At 46.9% G+C, this 19497-nt stretch overlaps 1 protein-coding gene across 1 annotated transcript in view; it reads left to right on the forward strand.

Annotated features, from left to right (window-relative positions):
* Positions 1-19497, forward strand: part of SLC7A9 (solute carrier family 7 member 9) — a 28031-nt gene continuing 8534 nt past the window's right edge. The window contains exons 1-9 of the mRNA XM_059667019.1: positions 1-109; positions 695-804; positions 3952-4099; positions 4385-4627; positions 4978-5103; positions 5327-5426; positions 6162-6206; positions 6658-6781; positions 7592-7695. Of these exons, the coding sequence (XP_059523002.1) occupies positions 721-804; positions 3952-4099; positions 4385-4627; positions 4978-5103; positions 5327-5426; positions 6162-6206; positions 6658-6781; positions 7592-7695 (974 nt within the window). The 5' untranslated portion in view covers positions 1-109; positions 695-720. The remainder of the gene's footprint in view (positions 110-694; positions 805-3951; positions 4100-4384; positions 4628-4977; positions 5104-5326; positions 5427-6161; positions 6207-6657; positions 6782-7591; positions 7696-19497) is intronic.

Raw genomic sequence — 19497 nt, forward strand, 5'->3', positions numbered from 1 at the left:
CTCTGTACCTTCTGGCTTCCTCCACCTCTGGCCACAAGACATGGCCATTCCTGGGGCACGACTGTGTAGACACAGGCACGCATCACACGGGCTCTGCAGAGTCGAGAAGGTAAGGCCGACGGGTGGTGGGCGGGCTCGCCGCTGTCCTCACACTGACTGGGAGGGACTGTATTTACAGAAAGGGGACAGGACAGGGCCAGCCACGAGTGAAGCCTCAAGCCCATTTCCTCAGCATGTCTTTCGTTCCTCACATCCTTCAGTGAAAGACACCTGCGTGGTGGGTCTATTATGTGCGAGGGGCCTTCACGTGGGAAGTAATTCTGAGAAAAACGTTCCTTCCTTGAATGTGGTTCTACTGAGTAGACCCCATATCTACTAGTAAACACAGTGCTCCTTTTTACATGGAGCTAGAATGACTTTCCAAGCGTGTCGTTGCTGAGGATCAGGAGCCCAGAGGTGCAGGCGCCTGGCAGGGAGTTAGAAAACAGCGGAGCCTGTGCCGAGGGCTGCGCACACGCGTGGAAACCTGTTCCTCGGGGGCCTGAGCACTATCCCTGAGGGGCCCACACCCGCACTTTCCTGAGACAGCAGCTCAATCTGCTTTTGGAGTCAGTCCCCACACCCCAGTCGCCGAGCTCCCGCGGGCGCCCATCTGCTGGGCATTTGCTGAATCAGGCACACGCCCTCCTTGCAGCCTCTTAGACCTGGCAGGAGGAAACGATGGAGACGAGCCCGAGAAAAAGGAGAGAGGATCAGAAGTCCATCCAGAGTAATGAACCCAAGACCACGAGTCTCCAGAAGGAGGTAAGTAAGGCAGTGCTGAGCAGGCCTCTCAAGCCGGCGGGGCGTGGTTCTGGGGAGCAGGCGGGGAAGTGCCCCTGACCTCTGGTTTGTACAGTACATCTCTGAAGGAACATAATGTTGCACTTAACTTCCTTCCTTCTCGCCAGTGAGCTCAGCATATTCTTGTTAATACGTGTGCACTGGGCAAGCCTGGAGGAGCTGGTGTTTGCTCAGCCCCGTGGCCTCTTCGGGGACGGTCAGAGAGGCCCTTGTGATGTTTGAGTCCCCCCCCTGTAGCGTCTTCACCAAATATCTGTCCCCCTAGATCCAGTGCTAAGAACCTCCCACTCCTGCTTAGTGAGTCTGGCTGGGTGGTGAGCCTGACATGGGTGTGCCATAGGTGAGCCCTCTGAATTGGAATACAGTAAGGGCTGGACTTGGAGGTATCTGCAGCCTTGGGGGGCCCAGAGCTTGTGTAAGATCGGGCTGGCATTGTGGGGTGGGGGTGGGGGAGATGGGAGTAGAGGCAAAAAGGAGCCAGGCGCTCTACACTGATCAGGGAGCAGCGCTAGTCCCAGGTGGATGGAGCTACAGGGGGTGCAAGGGGAGGAACAGGCTGCAGGCTCCTAGGACGAGGAATGGGGGCCCGGAGCAAGATCCCCATGGCTTCCAGAGCAGGACAGCAGGACGAGTGGGCTGAGCTCTGGGCGGAGGCGCCCACTCCTGGAAGCACAGGGGACAGAGGGAGGAGGCATCTGGGGATTGACAAGGGGTGGCTTGGACTGACTGGGGGTTGGCCTGGGACCTTGGGTCCCCAGGAGTCTGCTGACAGGCAGCAACAGCCTTGTTCATAAAAAGAGCACAACTGAGCTCACCCAGGCCAGTCCTGGCTCAGGCACGTGGGGTGATTGCAGACCTCAGCAGGAGGGTTCTGGAGGCCCCCGGCGTGGGTGAGCCAGCCCCGCATCACAGGAGGGAAGCTGAGACTGAGGCCACAGCAGAAGCTGACCCTGCTCCCTGGGACCCTCCTGCAGTGGTGTGTGCCCTGCTGGGAGCTGTGTTCTCTGGGCTCTAACTGGAAGCACTCCCTCTGCCCAGACAAGCACAGCATGGTCACCTCGGGCTCCAGAAGTCAGGCCGGTGGCTTCTGAGGGCAGACGCTCAAAGTAGGGGCCTGAATCGGACACTGTCCTCCTTAAAATAGTGTTTTCTTACTTGACTCATGTATGATTAACACACAGTGAAATGCATAGATCCTCAGTGTTCAGTTTGCTGGCTTCTGACAAACGACCCCCCCACAGAGCTCCCCCTGGCCCCTCAGACCCCGCCCCCAGCTCTAGCCCCGTGGATTGCGGATTCGTTCTGCCTGTTCTGGAGCCTCACAGGGATGGAACCCATCGGTGTGCACCGTGTCTGAGCTGGGTCTTGGTAGGAAGCACATACCTTATCAAATGGCCTCAGAAATTTCACAGCCCCCAGTGTTTCTGCCCCTGGAGCCTCCATTGCTCACCTCCCACCCGACCCTGTGACGCCCTGGCCGGGCCCCCAAGCTCTGATTTCCCTATTAGCTCCGAGGGAAAAGCTTCGTTCTGCTCTGCCCAGGGAACAGGCATGTCCCTAGAGCCTTCCTTTTTTATATTTTTAAAATATGTTTTTATTGATTTCAGAGAGGAAGGGTGAGGGAGAGAGAGATAGAAACATCAATGATGTGAGAGAATTATTGATCAGCTGCCTCCTGCATGCCCCTTACTGGGGGTTGAGCCCACAACCTGGGCATGTGCCCTTGATCCAAATCAAACCTGGGACCCTCCAGTCCGCAGGCCGACACTCTATCCACTGAGCCAAATCAGCTAGGGCTAGAGCCTTCCTTTTAAAAATAAATTTGCTAATTATAGCGGACATTCAATATTATTTTATATCAGTTTCTGACGTTCAGCATAGTGGTTAGATATTTATGTAATTTACAAAGTGGTCCCCACAATAATCTGGTACCCACCTGGCACTGTACATAGTTATTACAATATTATTGACTAGACTAGAGGCCTGGTGCACAAATCGTGCACAGGTGGGGTCCCTTGGGGTTGGCCTGTGGGCATTGGGCAGAAACCCAGAGTCCAATGCTGCCTGCTGCTCCTGTCTGCTGCTCCCGCCCATCCCGGCCCTGCTGTGCCTGCCTCGGGCTCGCGCCGCCACACTGGTACTCACCAGCCATGAGTCCTGCATTTGGCAGCTGTCCTGAGGCGGGGGGAGGCGGGGGTGGCGCGATGCGATCAGCCCACCAGATGGCCAGTGGGACGCCCTTGCTGGTCTGGATCCATCCGGCTGATGTTCGCACCGGTTGTCGGGAGCCACCTGGCAGCTGCTTTTATATTTCTTCCTTGTGGAGTGTCTAGGGAGGGGAAGCGGCCCAGGTGCTCAAGGCCGACTTACAGGAGGCTGGAGGAGCTGTCGGGATTGGGCCAGCGGTGCAAGTCTGTCGGTGCCTGGCCTGCTCTCTAGAGATTGGACCTGCAGGACTACTGAGGGAGTGAGTGGCTGCCGCTGGGCTGGTGGGCCACCAAGACCAGCCGGTCAGCTGAGCCGCGCTCCCGCTGTGGGAGCGCACTGACCACCAGGGGGCAGCTCCTGCATTGAGTGTCTGCCCCTGGTAGTCAGTGCGTGGCATAGCGACCAGTGTCAGCCGGTTGACTGGTCGGCTGGTCATTTGGTCGCTTAGGCTTTTATATATATAGATCCCTATGCCGTACTTTACATCCCCATGACTATTTTGTAACTAACTGCCAATTTGTACTTCTCAGTACCTAGAGCCTTTCTCGTTGGGGATCGTTTGCTAAATCAGCCTTGAGCATCAGGCAGCAAGGGCAGTGCTGGTGTATGGGACTTGTACCAGGTCTGCCTTTCTGTGCCTCCATTTTCTCTTCTGTAGAATGGGTATGATACAATATTCCTGACTCGTGAGGCTGTTGTGGGGATTAATGGACTTAGTGTGAGCAAAGCCCCAGGAGCAGCACCCTGGTGTGACTCCTGCAGCAGCACCGGTGAAAGCGCCTGGGAGAGGGCTTCCTTGGGGCTGTGCTGGCCGCACCCAAGGGAGGCAGGGAGGGGCTGTGCTGGCCACCTGAGCTGGATCTGGTGCAGGACTAACTCTCTCCTTCCTCCACACCCAAGGTGGGCCTGCTCAGCGGCATCTGCATTATCGTGGGCACCATCATCGGCTCCGGGATCTTCATTTCCCCCAAGTCTGTGCTCAGCAACACGGAAGCCGTGGGGCCCTGTCTCATCATATGGGCGGCGTGTGGGATTCTTGCAACACTGGGTAACAAAGATGCCGCTCCCTGGCCGAGTCTCCTGGTGAATGTGGGGCTGGGCTATCTGAGCATGATCCTGTTCCCCGGCCTTGCTGCCGCTGGGTCCCTTTCAATGCTGGCGCGCAGTAGGTGTAAATCAGGCTGCGCCGAAACATCCAATGGCCAGAACTCAGCTTAGTCGGATGAGAGGGGACTAGGTTGGGCCCTGTGAGCATGGCCCCCAGAGGGAAGGAGGGCTCTGAACTGGGCCACGCCTCACCAGGGGTCTGGGTCTCCTCCGCTCTGTGTTCCAGGTGCTCTGTGCTTTGCAGAGCTTGGCACGATGATCACCAAGTCAGGGGGCGAATACCCTTACCTGATGGAGGCCTTCGGCCCCATCCCTGCCTACCTCTTTTCCTGGACCAGCTTGTTCATCATAAAGCCGTCCTCCTTTGCCATCATCTGCCTCAGCTTTGCTGAGTACGCCTCTGCGCCCTTCTACGCGGGCTGCCAGCCTCCTGTAGCGGTGGTTAAGTGCCTGGCTGCCGCTGCCATCTGTGAGTACCCAAGTCTGAAACCTTGGGCAGGGGTCAGAGAAGACCTGGCACAGACGAGGTGGGGACACTCTGGTCTCAGGTCCTACATGTCCAGAAGGGGCCTGGAGGGAGGTGAGAAGCGGGGCAAAGAGCCTGTCACGCTTTGCCATCCCTGCTCGTCCCACGTGAGAGCTGTTGGCGAGGGGGTGCCACTGGCTGTGCGCAGGGCAGCGCTTGGGGAGCCGGGCTGCTGCTCCCTCGCCCTCAGATTCCAAAGGGGAGGCTGGGAGGTTAGAAAGAAGCCTCCTTCCAGGGCCTTTAGAACAGAGGAGACGTTGAGCCCCCGACACAGAATGTTGCCCCCTCCCCAGTGGTCATCACTACGGTGAATGCGCTGAGCGTGCGGCTGGGCAGCTACGTCCAGAACGTGTTCACAGCGGCCAAGCTGGTGATCGTGGCCATCATCATCATCAGCGGACTTGTCCTCCTGGCTCAAGGTGACCTTCAGCGGGAGGGATGGGGCGCCACGAGCACAGGCCTCCTTTTCACCCCGAGGTCTTCTGCTGGGCAGATCTCTAAGGCAAAAGCTCAACAGGATCGCCCGTTTCCCAGCTTCTCAGAGTTTAATAACCTCAGGTCATAAGTCTTGCACATGGAGATGATGCAAAGTTCCACTCTGGTCGGCTGATACCCACTATTTACTGTCTGGCTTCATTACAGGAAATACAAAGAACTTTGAGAATTCTTTTGAGGGCACAAAGCTGTCCGTGGGAGCCATCAGTCTGGCATTTTATAATGGACTCTGGGCGTACGACGGATGGTAAGGCACGAAAGGCAGCGCGTCTGGGTGTGGGTTCTTCAGGCATGGAAAGCAATGGCTTCTGGGGTTTGGTGGGACCCTAAAACTCACCGTCACATCTCCATTTTGTTAAGCACCCCGCCCCTCACCCTTCGGTTCTCCTCGGACCCCAGAGACACGTGCCCCTTTCCCAGTCCCTCTTGCGGCCCCAGCCCCTGGAGTGGCCTGTGAGCAGGCAATGGTGAGGCCCCGGGGCCAGAAGCTTCCGCGGAAACATACAGCTCAGCCCATCCGCAGACAGTCAGGGCGCCCAGGACGCGACACGCGAGGATTTCAGCAGCACTCCTATTTCCCCCTTGAAAATCGAGGTTTGGTCGCTGAGAGTCTGCTTATGTCCTTCAAGGAAGAAGCGTGGCCGTCCATGGCGTGGCCGTCCATGATGTGGCCTTTCCCTCGTGCACAGCATCTGCAGCCTCCATTCTCTTCTCAAAGAATTCTCCATTTTTTCAAAGCACCTTGGGGATACCGCCAATAATTCTTGAAAAGTCACGTGATTCCCATGGAGGGCAAAGACTTCCAACCGATGGGGGTGCAGACCTCTGCAGCGGGCATCGCCGGGGCTTCCTCTGAAGGAAGTTACCACAGATTCCCGGGGGTTCCCTCCTGCGGTGGAGGGTCTTGAACCAGCCAACACTTACCACTTGGTTTTCACAACCTCAGCAAAGTATGATGCTCATGTGACTTTTCTCTTTCTAGGAATCAACTCAATTACATCACAGAGGAACTCAGAAACCCTTTCAGGTGAGAAAACCGAGTCAGGACAGGAGACAGTGGGCAGGCAAGCACTTTTCTCTTCTCCCAAGCAAAGGGGAACCGCTTCCTCCCACTATCCCAGGCCCCTGCCAGACACGGAACGGTTTCCTATACGCTCGTTTCCACTCATAGCGTTTGGTGTGGTGTGGTTTGGGGTGGTGGGATGACTGCTGATAGGAAGGGAGAACTCTATGAACAATTCCACTTGACTGCCTGGGAGTCAGGGGGAGAGTCTTTCTCGTTTGAAGATGTCACATGGGCCGCTGGGGCTGCGCTGTTTCACGAGTGCCCTGCTGGGTGGGGCTCCGGAGGGGCCGCCATGTCCCAGCCCACCACAGGGAGCAGGCAGAGAAAAGACTGGACAAGATCCACAGGCTTGTGAGTCTCTCAAGGGATGCTCTGGTCTGACTCTGGGTCCCCGGGGCCCTGCCCCTCACAGAAACCTGCCCCTGGCTATCATCATCGGGATCCCGCTGGTGACAGGGTGCTACATCCTCATGAACGTGTCCTACTTCACCGTGATGACAGCGACCGAGCTCCTGCAGTCGCAGGCGGTGGCCGTGGTGAGTGCGGTCTCCGTGGGAGGGTGCTGCGTTCTGTGGGAAGGGGAGACGCTCAAGCCAAAGACCTCCCAGGGCAGGGAAATGATTGGCCAGGAGACGGGAGAGTGAACAGGTTAGGGCAGCCCCAAACACCCCCCTGAGGCCAAAGGGGGGCTGGGAGGTCCCCTTTCCCAGCACACCAGTGGCCTGGGGGCAGGCTGGGGTTATGACAGACAAGTAGGAGGGAGAGAAAAATGCAAGGGAGTCCCTGCGGGAGGGAGTTATAATAATGCAATGCGGACTTTAGACCAGGTGAGGAGGGGAGGACAAAGTGGGTGTGAGGGACAGTGGAAAAGGCAGGTGGGTCCATGTGCTGGAGGCCTCTTGGAGTTGGGGTAGGACAGGAAACCAACTAGGAACAGACAATGAGGTGACGAGGGTGGGAGCAGGGGGAAGCAGTCTTGGTTATGATGAGTTCACCCGGCGGCGGAGTTTGGAGTTCGAGGGAGAACAAGTCACTCTGAATGTGGGGGCCAAGGAATTGAGAGGCCACAGTGTCCAAACGAGACGGAGATGACTGAGAATCATGACGGCGAGGTGGAGGAGAGACTTCTGTCGCCATCCGTAGGCGCTGAGATGCTCTGAGAGGAGAAGAGGCCCCGTTGATCGCCTCCGCAGTGGTTCCCGGCCTTTCCTCTCTGGGAGGGGTCAGAGGCTGCTCTCCTGGGCGTGGGGGCCAGGCCTCTGGGACAACACAGCAGCTTTCTTGGGACCCATGGTTCTCAGGGGTCATGCAAGACCCTCAGGTCTCAATCTCACTTCTCTCACTAGACGTTCGGTGACCGTGTTCTCTATCCAGCCTCGTGGGTGGTTCCACTCTTTGTGGCATTTTCCACCATCGGTGCTGCTAACGGGACCTGCTTCACCGCTGGCAGGTAGGTGAGCCCACACTCACCCCCGGGTCAAGGGCACCAGAGCCGACTGCACAGGAGGATGCCAGCCTCAGGGCTACTTCCTTCGGGCTCTGCAGGCTAACCCCCCACGGCAGGAAACCTGACGTCCAGGGAAGGGAGCGAAAAGCATGGACAGGCCTGCACGCTGGCCCTGGACGTGGCTGGCCCCACCGAAGAGAGGCCCTAGGTTCTCCTTTGGGGGTAACAACGCTGCCAACTCCAGCATCAGGCAGTCTGGTGACACAGGCGAGAGAGGCTTTGGTTCACATGCAGTACTTTCTACTTTGTCCTTTTATTCACCCAATGATATTTCTTGATCATTGTCTCTGTTTGTTTTTTTAAAAAATTAATTAATTAATTAATTAATTAATTAATTTTATTGCTTAAAGTGTTACAAAGGGTATTACATATGTGTCCATTCCCCCCCCCCCACCCCTAGACAGTCCCCTAGCCTCCCCTATCCCCCAGTGTCCTATGTCCATTGGTTATGCTTATATGCATGCATACAAGTCCTTTGGTTGATCTCTTACCCCATACCTCCTGCCCCCCAACCCTCCCCGGCCTTCCCGCTGCAGTTTGACAATCTGTTTGAGGCAGCTCTGCCTCTGTATCTATTATTGTTCAAAAGTTTATAATGGTCTCTATTATCCATGAATGAGTGAGATCATGTGGTATTTTTCCTTCATTGACTGGCTTATTTCACTTAGCATAATGCTCTCCAGTTCCATCCATGCTGTTGCAAATGGTAAGAGTTCCTTCCTTTTTAGAGCAGCATAGTATTCCATCGTGTAGATGTACCACAGTTTTCTAATCCATTCATCTACTGATGGGCACTTAGGCTGTTTCCAGATCTTAGCTATGGTGAATTGTGCTGCTATGAACATAGGGGTGCATATATCCTTTCTGATTGGTGTTTCTGGTTTCTTGGGATATATTCCTAGAAGTGGGATCACAGGGTCAAATGGGAGTTCCATTTTCAGTTTTTTGAGGAAACTCCATACTGTCTTCCATAGTGGCTGCACCAGTCTGCATTCCCACCAGCAGTGCACAAGTGTTCCTTTTTCTCCACATCCTCTCCAGCACTTGTCGTTTGTTGATTTGTTGATGATAGCCAGTCTGACAGGTGTGAGATGGTACCTCATTGTTGTTTTGATTTGCATCTCTCGGATGATTAGTGACTTTGAGCATGTTTTCATATGTCTCTTGGCTTTCTGAATGTCCTCTTTTGAAAGGTGTCTATTTAGGTCCTTTGCCCATTTTTTGATTGGATTGTTTATCTTCCTTTTGTTAAGTTGTATGAGTTCCCTATAAATTTTGGAGATTAGGCCCTTATCAGATATGACATTGGCAAATATGTTTTCCCACACAGTGGGTTTTCTCGTTGTTTTGTTGATGGTTTCTTTTGCTGTGCAGAAGTTTTTTATTTTGATGTAGTCCCATTTGTTCATTTTCTCTTTAGTTTCAAGTGCCCTAGGAGCTGTATCAGTGAAGAAATTGCTTCGGCATATGTCTGAGATTTTGTGGCCTTTGGATTCTTCTAGAATTTTTATGGTTTCCTGTCGTACATTTAAGTCCTTTATCCAATTTGAGTTTATTTTTGTGTATGGTGTAAGTTGGTGGTCTAGTTTCATTTTCTTGCATATATCCGTCCAATTTTCCCAACACCATTTATTGAAGAGACTATCTTGGCTCCATTGTATGTTCTTGCTCCTTTGTCAAATATTAATTGAGCATATTGGTTCGGGCCGATTTCTGGGCTCTCTATTCTATTCCATTGATCTATATGCCTATTCTTGTGCCAGTACCAGGCAGTTTTGAGAACAGTGGCTTTGTAATACAACTTGATATCTGGTATTGAGATCCCACCTACTTTGTTCTTTTTCAGGATTGCTGCAGCTATTCGGGGTCTTTTTTTATTCCAGATGAATTTTTGGAGAGTTCGTTCTAGATCTATGAAGTATGCCGTTGGTATTTTAATGGGAAGTGCGTTGAATTTATAGATTGCTTTGGGTAGTATGGACATTTTGATGATGTTGATTCTACCAATCCATGAACACAGTATGTTCTTCCATCTGTTTATGTCTTCCTCTATATCTTTTTTCAACGTCCTGTAGTTTTCTGAGTAGAGGTCTTTTACCTCTTTAGTTAAGTTTATTCTTAGGTAGCTTAATTTTTTTCGTGCGATGGTAAACGGGGTTGTTTTTATAATCTCTCTTTCTGAAAGTTCACTATTGGTGTATAGAAATGCCTCAGATTTCTTGGGGTTAATTTTGTATCCTGCTACATTGCCAAATTCATGTATTAAGTCTAGTAGCTTTTTGATGGAGTCTCTAGGGTTTTGTATGTATAATATCATGTCGTCTGCAAATAAGTACAGTTTTACTTCCTCTTTTCCAATTTGGATGCCTTTTATTTCTTCTTCTTGCCTAATTGCAATGGCTAACACTTCCAGTACTATGTTGAACAGGAGTGGTGAGAGGGGGCATCCCTGTCTTGTTCCTGTTCTTAGGGGAAATGGTGTTAGTTTTTGTCCATTGAGTATGATGCTGGCTGTGGGCCTGTCATATATGGCTTTTATTATGTTGAGGTATGATCCTTCTACTCCCACCTTACTGAGAGTTTTTATCAAAAATGGGTGTTGAATTTTGTCAAATGCTTTTTCTGCATCAATTGATATGACCATGTGGTTTTTTTCTTTCAATTTGTTTATGTGATGTATCACGTTTATTGATTTGCGGATATTGTACCATCCTTGCATCCCTGGGATAAATCCTACTTGGTCATGGTGTATGATCTTTCTGATGTACTGCTGGATCCGATTTGCTAAGATTTTGTTGAGGATTTTGGCATCTATGTTCATGAGGGATATTGGCCTGTAATTCTCTTTCATTGTGTTGTCTTTACCTGGTTTTGGTATTAGGGTGATGCTGGCTTCATAGAATGAGCTTGGAAGTGTTCCTTCCTCTTGAATTTTTTGTAGTAGTCTGAGGAGGATAGGTTTTAGTTCTTCCTTGAATGTTTGGTAAAACTCCCCTGTGAAGCCGTCTGGTCCTGGGCTTTTGTTTGATGGAAGCTTTTTGATGACTGCTTCAATTTCTTCCATAGTTATTGGCCTGTTGAGATTTTTAGATTCTTCCTGATTGAGTTTTGGAATGTTGTATTTTTCTAGGAATTTGTCCATTTCCTCCAGGTTGTCTAGTTTGTTAGAGTAGAGCTGTCCATAGTATTTTTTAACAATCATTTGTATTTCTGTGGGGTCTGTTGTTATTTCGCCTCTATCATTTCTGATTTTGTTTATTTGGGTCCTCTCTCTTTGCTTCTTGGTGAGTCTGGCTAGAGGTTTGTCAATCTTGTTTATCCTTTCAAAGAACCAGCTCTTAGTTTCATTGATTTTCTGTATTGTTTTTTTGGTCTCTATGTCATTTATTTCTGCTCTAATCTTTATTATCTCCTTCCTTCTGTTCACTCTGGGGTTTTCTTGTTGCTCTCTTTCTAATTCTTTGAGTCGTAGAGTTAGATGATTTACTACCATTTTTTCTTGTTTTTTGAGATAGGCCTGTAGAGCTATAAACTTCCCTCTCAGGACTGCTTTCATTGTGTCCCATAAGTTTTGGATTGTTGTGTTTTCGTTGTCATTAGTTTCCAGGATGTTTTTAATTTCTTCTTTGATCTCATTGGTAACCCAATCAATATTTAATAGCATGCTATTCAGCTTCCAGGTGTTTGAGTATTTTGGGTTGTTTTTATTGTAGTTTATTTCTAATATTATGCCATCGTGGTCTGCAAAGATGCTTTTTATGATTTCAATCTTCTTGAATTTGGGGATACTTTGCTTGTGTCCTAATATATGGTCTATTTTTGAATATGTCTTATGAGCATTTGAGTAGAATGTATATTCCCTGGCTTTGGGGTTTAGTGTTCTGAAGATGTCTATTAAGTCCATCTGATCTAGTGAGTCATTTAGGATTGCTGTATCTTTGCTGATTGTTTGTCTAGCGGACTTATCCAGTGATGTCAGTGGTGTATTTAAGTCCCCTACTATGATTGTATTGTTGTCGATCTCTCCTTTGATATCTTCCAGGAGTTTTTTTATGAATTTGCGTGCTCCTGCATTGGGTGCATATATGTTTACCAGAGTTATATCTTCTTGTTGTATTGATCCCTTTAGTATTATGAAGTGGCCTTATCTCTTGTTATGGCCTTCACTTTGAGGTCTATTTTGTCCGATATAAGTATTGCTACCCCAGCTTTCTTTTCCTTTCCATTTGCCTGAAAGATATTTTTCTATCCCTCACTTTCAGTCTGTGTGAGTCCCTTCTAATGAGGTGGGTCTCTTGTAGACAGCAGATGTATATGGGTCATGTTTTTTTTATCCATTCAGCCACTCGATGTCTTTTGGTTGGAGCATTTAGTCCGTTTACGTTTAAAGTTATTATTGAAAGGTACTTGTTTGTAGCCATTTCTTTTTTTGTGTGGCTGTTTTCTTTCTGAGCTTTTTATTTCTTCTTTTTACACCAGTCCCTTTAGCATTTCTTGCATTGCTGGCTTGGTGGTGATAAACTCCCTTAGTCTTTTTTTGTCTGTGAAGCTTCTTATTTCCCCTTCAATTCTGAATGATAGCCTTGCTGGATAGAGTATTCTTGGATTCAGTCCTTTGCTTTGCATCACTTTGTAAATTTCCGTCCATTCTTTTCTGGCCTGATGTGTTTCTGTTGAGAAGTCATTTGATAATCTAATGGGAGATCCCTTGTATGTAACTTTCCGTCTCTCTCTTGCAGCTTGTAAGATTCTCTCTTTGTCCTGAACATTTGCCATGGTAATTATGATGTGTCTTGGTGTGGGTCTTTTCGGGTTCACCTTGTTTGGGACTCTCTGGGCTTGTGTGACTTTTTTCTTCCCCACCTCAGGGAAGTTTTCTGATATTATTTCTTCGAGTAGGTTTTCTAATCCTTGTTCCTCTTTCTGTTGTTCTGGCACCCGTATTATTCATATGTTGTTTCGTTTCATGTTGTCCCAAAGCTCCCTTAGGCTCTCCTCCTGTCTTTTAATTTTTTTCTCCAATTGCAGTACATTTTGGGTGTGTTTTGCTTCCTTGTTTTCTAATTCACTAATTCGGTCCTCCGCTTCTCCTAGTCTACTGTTGATACTTTCAATGGTGTTTTTTATTGCAGCTATATCACTCTTCATTTCTTATTGGGTCTTACTTAAGTTGTTGATTTTTTCATCTGTTTCTTCTAGCTTTTTGCATATGTTATTGATTTTTTTCCTCCGTCCAGTTTATGAACTCTAGGACCCTTATTCTGAATTCTTTTTGGTCATGTTGCATGCCTCTGTATCACTTAGCTGCTTTTCTGGCGAGTCCTCTTTTTCTTTCCTTTGGGGGTTCTTTGTCTACCCATGTTTGATCTCACTGACATATCTAGACGTTGAGTCGTTCAGTGGCTGCTCCCTTGGTGGCAGTGACTCCTTGGGCTGTGGTTGCTCTTCGGGCAGTTGCGGTAGCAGCTGCTTCTCAGTTGGCAGCAGCTCCTCTGGTGTGTGCTGTTCACAGCTGTGGTAGCTCTTCTGGCTGGTGGAGGGAGGTTTCACGTACAGCTGCTGTTCCTCAGACAGAGGGTGTGGTGCTCAGGAGGCTGCTGTTGTTTGGATCTGCTGCATTGATTTAAAAGCACAAAAGACAACACAACAAGGCACCGCGTACCAGGCACCACTCTGTGTTGTTGCTGGGATTCCATTGTCTCTGTTAATATACACACAATCTAGAACAGAGATTGGCAAACTTTTCCGTAAAGGACCAGACAGTGAATATTTTAGATTTCAACTCCATTTTTGTAGCATGAAAGCAAACAGTGGTTATTATTTGCATGAAAAGCCTGGCCAACCTTCTTGACCCTCCTGGTCTAGAGACAGTTATCAGCTGTGCTGTATTCTACTTTATGATTAGCATCACTTTGCAGGGCTCCACTCATGGCCTAGGTGGGGGTTGTTCTCATAAGCACTGCTGTGGGGAATTCTTTTTTTTTTTTTTAATCAAAAAAAAGTTCAGTTACAATTGGCATTCAATGTTATATTAGTTTCAGATATACATAGTGGTTTGACATTTATATAACTTATAAAGCGATTCCCAATAAGTCTAGTACCCACCTGGTACCACACATAGCTATTACAAAATTATTTTTTAAAATATATTTTATTGATTTTTTTTACAGAGAGGAAGGGAGAGGGATAAAGAGAGTCAGAAACATCGATGAGAGAGAAACATTGATCAGCTGCCTCCTGCACACTCCCCACTGGGTATGTGCCCGCAACCGAGGTACATGCTCTTGACCGGAATTGAACCTGGGACCCTTGAGTCTGCAGGCCGACGCTCTATCCACTGAGCCAAACTGGTCAGGGCTATTACAAAATTATTGACTATATTTCCTATGCTGTACTTTACATCCGGGACTATTTTGTAACTACCAATGTGTACTTCTTAATCCCTTCACCTTTTCCTTCCACCTCCCAACCCCCTCCCATCTGGCACCCATCACTTTGTTCTCTTTATCTATCAGTCTATTTTTGTTTTACTTATTTTGCTCTTTAGAATCCACATATAAATGAAGTCACATGGTACTTGTCTTTCTCTGTCAGACTTGTTCCACTCAGCATAATACCTTCTAGGATGGTAAGATTTCATCCTTTTTTTAAAAAAATATATATTTTATTGATTTTTTACAGAGAGGATGGGAGAGGGATAGAGAGTTAGAAACATCAATGAGAGAGAAGCATCGACCAGCCGCCTCCTGCACACCTGCCACTGGGGATGTGCCCACAACCAAGGCACATGCCCCTGATCGGAATCGAACCTGGGACCCTTCAGTCCGCAGGCCGACACTCTATCCACTGAGCCAAACCGACCAGGGCCTTCATTCTTTTTTATGGCCAAGTCATATTCCACCTCGTGTATGTAACACGTCTTTATCCGTTCATCTGTCAACGGACACTTAGGTTGCTTCCATATCTTGGCTATTGTAAATAATGCTGAAGTGAACGTAGGGATGTGTATATCTTTTTGAATTAGTGTTTGGACTTCTTCAAACAAATACCCAGAAGTGGGATTGCTGGGTCATATTGTAGTTCTATTTTTAATTTTATGAGGAACCTCCATGCTGTTTTCCATACTGGCTGCACCAATTTGTATTCCCACCAACAGGTACAAGGGTGCCCTTGTCTCCACATCCCTGCCAACACTTGTTGATTTTTATGATGACAGCTATTCTGACATGTGTGAGGTGATATCTCATTGTGGTTTGCATTTCTCTGATGACTAGTGATGTTGAGCATCTTTTCATATGTCTACTGGCCATCTATATGTCGCAGGGGGCATTCTTGAACATGCCTTTGCCCAGTTGTCTAGCATTCTGAGTGGATATCTTTCCGAATGTGAAATTGCCAAAGGTTAAACACTTGGATACTTAAATAAATGAAATACATACCACAACATCATTTTCTAAAGCTGTATCAAAGTACAGGCAGTCTGATCCTGCAACTTTACATCTTCAAAGGTGTTCTGGCTATTTTAGATTCTTTGCATTTCTATGTGAATTTTAGAGTCAGCTTATTCAATTCTTTATTTTAAAAAGCCTTCCGGGATTTTGATCAGGACTACTTTGAATCTTTGAACCTATAGATCATTTTGGAGAGGATGGCCATTTTAAAAGTATTGATTCTTCCGATCTATGGGCATGGACTGTGTCTCTGTTTTTTGAGGTCACTCTTAATTTCTTTCAAAAATGTTTTTTGCCTGGACAGTGTGGCTCAGTGGTTGAGTATAGACCTATGAACCAGGAGGTCATGGTTATATTTCCAGTCAGAGCACATGCCTGAGTTGCAGGCTTGATCCCCAATGGGGGGCGTGCAGGAGTCAGCCAATCAATGATTCTCTCTCACCACTGATGTTTCTATCTCTCCCTCTCCCTTTCTCTCTGAAATAAATAAAAATCTATTTTAAAAATGTTTTTAGTAGTTTTCAGTATACAGTTTTTGCACATATTTTTTCAGACTTAACTCAAAATATTTCATATTTTTGATGCCATTATATGTTTTCATATGTTTTTATTTATTTTAGACAGAGATGAAGGGAAAGGGAGGGAGAGGGAGGGAGAGAGAAACATCAATCAGATGCCTCCCAAACGCACCCGGACAGGGGACTGAACCTGCAAACAGGCATGTGTCCTGACCAGGAATCCAATTGGCAGCCGTTTGGTGCAAGGAACCACGATCAACCAACTGAACCACACTAGCCAGAGTCCATTGCATTGTTTTTACTGTAAAACAATTCAGTTTCTGTTTGTTTATTGCTAGTACATAGAAACACAATTTTAATAGCTCTATTGAGGCGTAAATAGCATAAAATTCACTTTGTGATTGCACAATTCAATGATTTTAGTAAGTTTATAAAGCTACGCAAACAACATCACAAGGCAATTCTAGAACATTTCTATCATCCCAAAAACTTCCCTCATGCCTAGCTGTAGGTAATCCCCACTCCCACCTCCAGCTCTAGGTAACCAGTGATCTGCCTCTGTGTCTATAACTTTGATTTTCCAGACATTTCATCTAAACCAGTGGTTCTCAACCTTCCTAATGCTGCAACCCTTTAATACAGTTTCTCATGTTGTGGTGACCCCCAACCATAAAATTATTTTCGTTGCTACTTCATAACTGTAATTTTGCTTCTGTTATGAAATGTAATGTAAATATCTGATATGCAGGATGTATTTTCATTGTTACAAATTGAACATAATTAAAGCATAGTGATTAATCACCAAAACAATATGTAATTATATATGTGTTTTCTGATGGTCTTAGGCGACCCCTGTGAAAGGGTTGTTAGACCCCCAAAGGGGTCTCGACCCACAGGTTGAGAACCGCTGATCTAAATGAATATATTTAGGTATATGATCCATTTTGAGTGAACTTTGTACAGTTCTGTACCTGTGCAGATTGGGGGTGGGACAGGGACTTATGCTATCCTGGATTATGTTGGATATAATTTTTATGGGGTCAAATCTAAGATCTTTGCTTACTGGTTTCTCAGTTTTCTATCTCACATGGACAAACCTTCCTCTCCTTTCAAGAACACCCACCTATATTTTCTTCTAGCATTTTATTGATCAATCTGGAACGTATTTGGATGTGAGGCATAAATCTCACTTTCCATCCCACCCTCAAACCTTTACCTGTTGTCCCAGTGTTTATTGAGTAGTCCACCTTTCCCTACTGGTCTGAAATGCCACCAGGATCATCCCCAATGTACTTGATTCACTTTGTTTCACTGATAGGTCTTTTCCTGTGCTATTATCATCCATACATTCCACAGCCCCAGTGATGCTAAATCTGGCAGGACTAGTGCTCCCATGTCAGACTTCTCTTTGCCTGTTTAGCATTCCAGATGCACTTACAATAATATTGTCCAGTCCCAAAAGTCCTGCTTGCATTTTGAATGCATGAAATTCCCATATTGATTTTTAGGGAACTGATGGAATTTACTAGTAAATATGTTTTTATTGATTTTAGAGAGAGAAGGGAGAGGGGAAGAGAGAGAGGAACATCAATGAGAGAGAAACATTGATCAGCTGCTTCCTGCATGCCTCCTGGCAGGGATCAAGCCCCCAACCCACACATGTGCTCTGACCAGGAATTGAACCATTGACCTCTTGGTGCATGGGTTGACACTCAACCACTGAGCCACACTGGCTGGGTGTAGAACCAATGGAATTTAAAGAATTTACAGCACCATCTTGAGTCTGAGTCTCCCGCCTCCACCTAGCAACTCCTTTCCTCCCACTTTCACTGACTTGTTCTGGGGATTAATACCATGTTTATATCTTTTTAAAGGTCAAATATGGAGTTTTAAATAGATGGTCCCTTTTGGCCTTTGTATTCCTGACTTCTAATTTTATTGCGTTGTAGTTAGAATATGTGATCTTTATGCTATCACTTCTTCATAAATTTTAAGACTTCCCTTGTGGCTTACTGAAATCTCCTACTTTCATAGTGGATTTGATTTTTACATTTTTAAAAATTATATATATCTCCTTGGTAGTTTGTCCCCTTTTTCAGTATGAATTCTCCTTTTTTAAAAAATATATTTTATTAATTTTTTACAGAGAGGAAGGGAGAGTGATAGAGAGTTAGAAACATCGATCAGCTGCCTCCTGCACACTCCCTACCAGGAATGTGCCCGCAACCAAGGTACATGCCCTTGACCAGAATCGAACCTGGGACCCTTGAGTCTGCAGGCTGATGCTCTGTCCACTGAGCCAAACCAGTTAGGGCTGAATTCTCCTTCTTTTTGCCTTAAATGCTCTTTTGTCTGATATTGATATCATTCAATGAGCCGTCTTTAGGCTGCTGTTTCTGCTAACATGTCCCATCCCTTTCATCATCAACGTCCGTGTCATAGGGCTGTTTCAACAAATCCTACCTCAGGGTCTCTAGTCGGCAAAGTGAACCTGATCACATTCAATGTAATGACTGATACAGCAGGATTAACTTCTAACATAATCCTCTGCATTTTCTTTTTTTAAAGAAAATCTTATCCTGCCCTCGCTGGCTCCGTGAATAGAGCATTGGCCTGTGGACTGAAGGGCCCTGGGTTCGATTTCTGTCAAGTGCACAGGCCTGGGTTGCAGGCTCGATCCTCAGTAGGGGGCGTGCAGGAGGCAGCCAATCAGTGATTCTCTCTCATCATTGATGCTTCTCTCTCTCTCTCCCTCTCCCTTCCTCTCTGAAATAAAAATATATTTTTTTAAAAAGAAATTTTTATCCTTATTTATTACCTGTCAAATTATCTTTTTTTTTAATTAAATCTTTATTGTTCAGATTGTTACATTTGTTCCTCTTTTTTTTTTCCCCCCATAACTCCCCTCCTCCCAGTTCCCGCCCCACCCTCCGCCCTCACTCCCCACCCACTGTCCTCATCCATAGGTGCACGATTTTTGTCCAGTCTCTTCCCACATCTCCCACACCCCTTTCCCCCCCAAGAATAGTCAGTCCATTCCCTTTCTATGTCCCTGATTCTATTATAATCAACAGTTCATTCTGTTCATCAGATTATTTATTCACTTGATTCTTAGACTCACTTGTTGATAGATGCATATTTGTTGTCCATAATTTGTATCTTTACCTTTTTCTTCCTCTTCCTCTTCTTAAAGGATACCTTTCAGCATTTCATATAATCCTGGTTTGGTGGTGATGAACTCCTTTAGCTTTTCCTTATCTGTGAAGCTCTTTATCTGACCTTCAATTCTGAATGATAGCTTTGCTGGATAAAGTAATCTTGGTTGTAGGTTCTTGGTATTCATCACTTTGAATATTTCTTGCCACTCCCTTCTGGCCTGCAAAGTTTCTGTTGAGAAATCAGCTGACAGTCGTATGGGTATTCCCTTATAGGTAACTGACTGTCTTTCTCTTGCTGTTTTTAAGATTCTCTCTTTATCTTTTGCTCTTGGCATTTTAATTATGATGTGTCTTGGTGTGGTCCTCTTTGGATTCCTTTTGTTTGGGGTTCTCCACGCTTCTTGGACCTGTAAGTCCATTTCTTTCACCAGGTGGGGGAAGTTTTCTGTCATTATTTCTTCAAATAGGTTTTCAATATCTTGCTCTCTCTCATCTTCTGGCACCCCTATAATTCTGATGTTGGTACGCTTGAAGCTGTCCCAGAGGCTCCTTACACTATCCTCGCATTTTTGGATTCTTTTTTCATTTTGCTTTTCCGGTTGGGTGTTTTTTGCTTCC

This window comes from Myotis daubentonii, chromosome 15 (assembly GCF_963259705.1).
Source record: "Myotis daubentonii chromosome 15, mMyoDau2.1, whole genome shotgun sequence".
Classification (NCBI taxonomy): Eukaryota; Metazoa; Chordata; class Mammalia; order Chiroptera; family Vespertilionidae; genus Myotis; species Myotis daubentonii.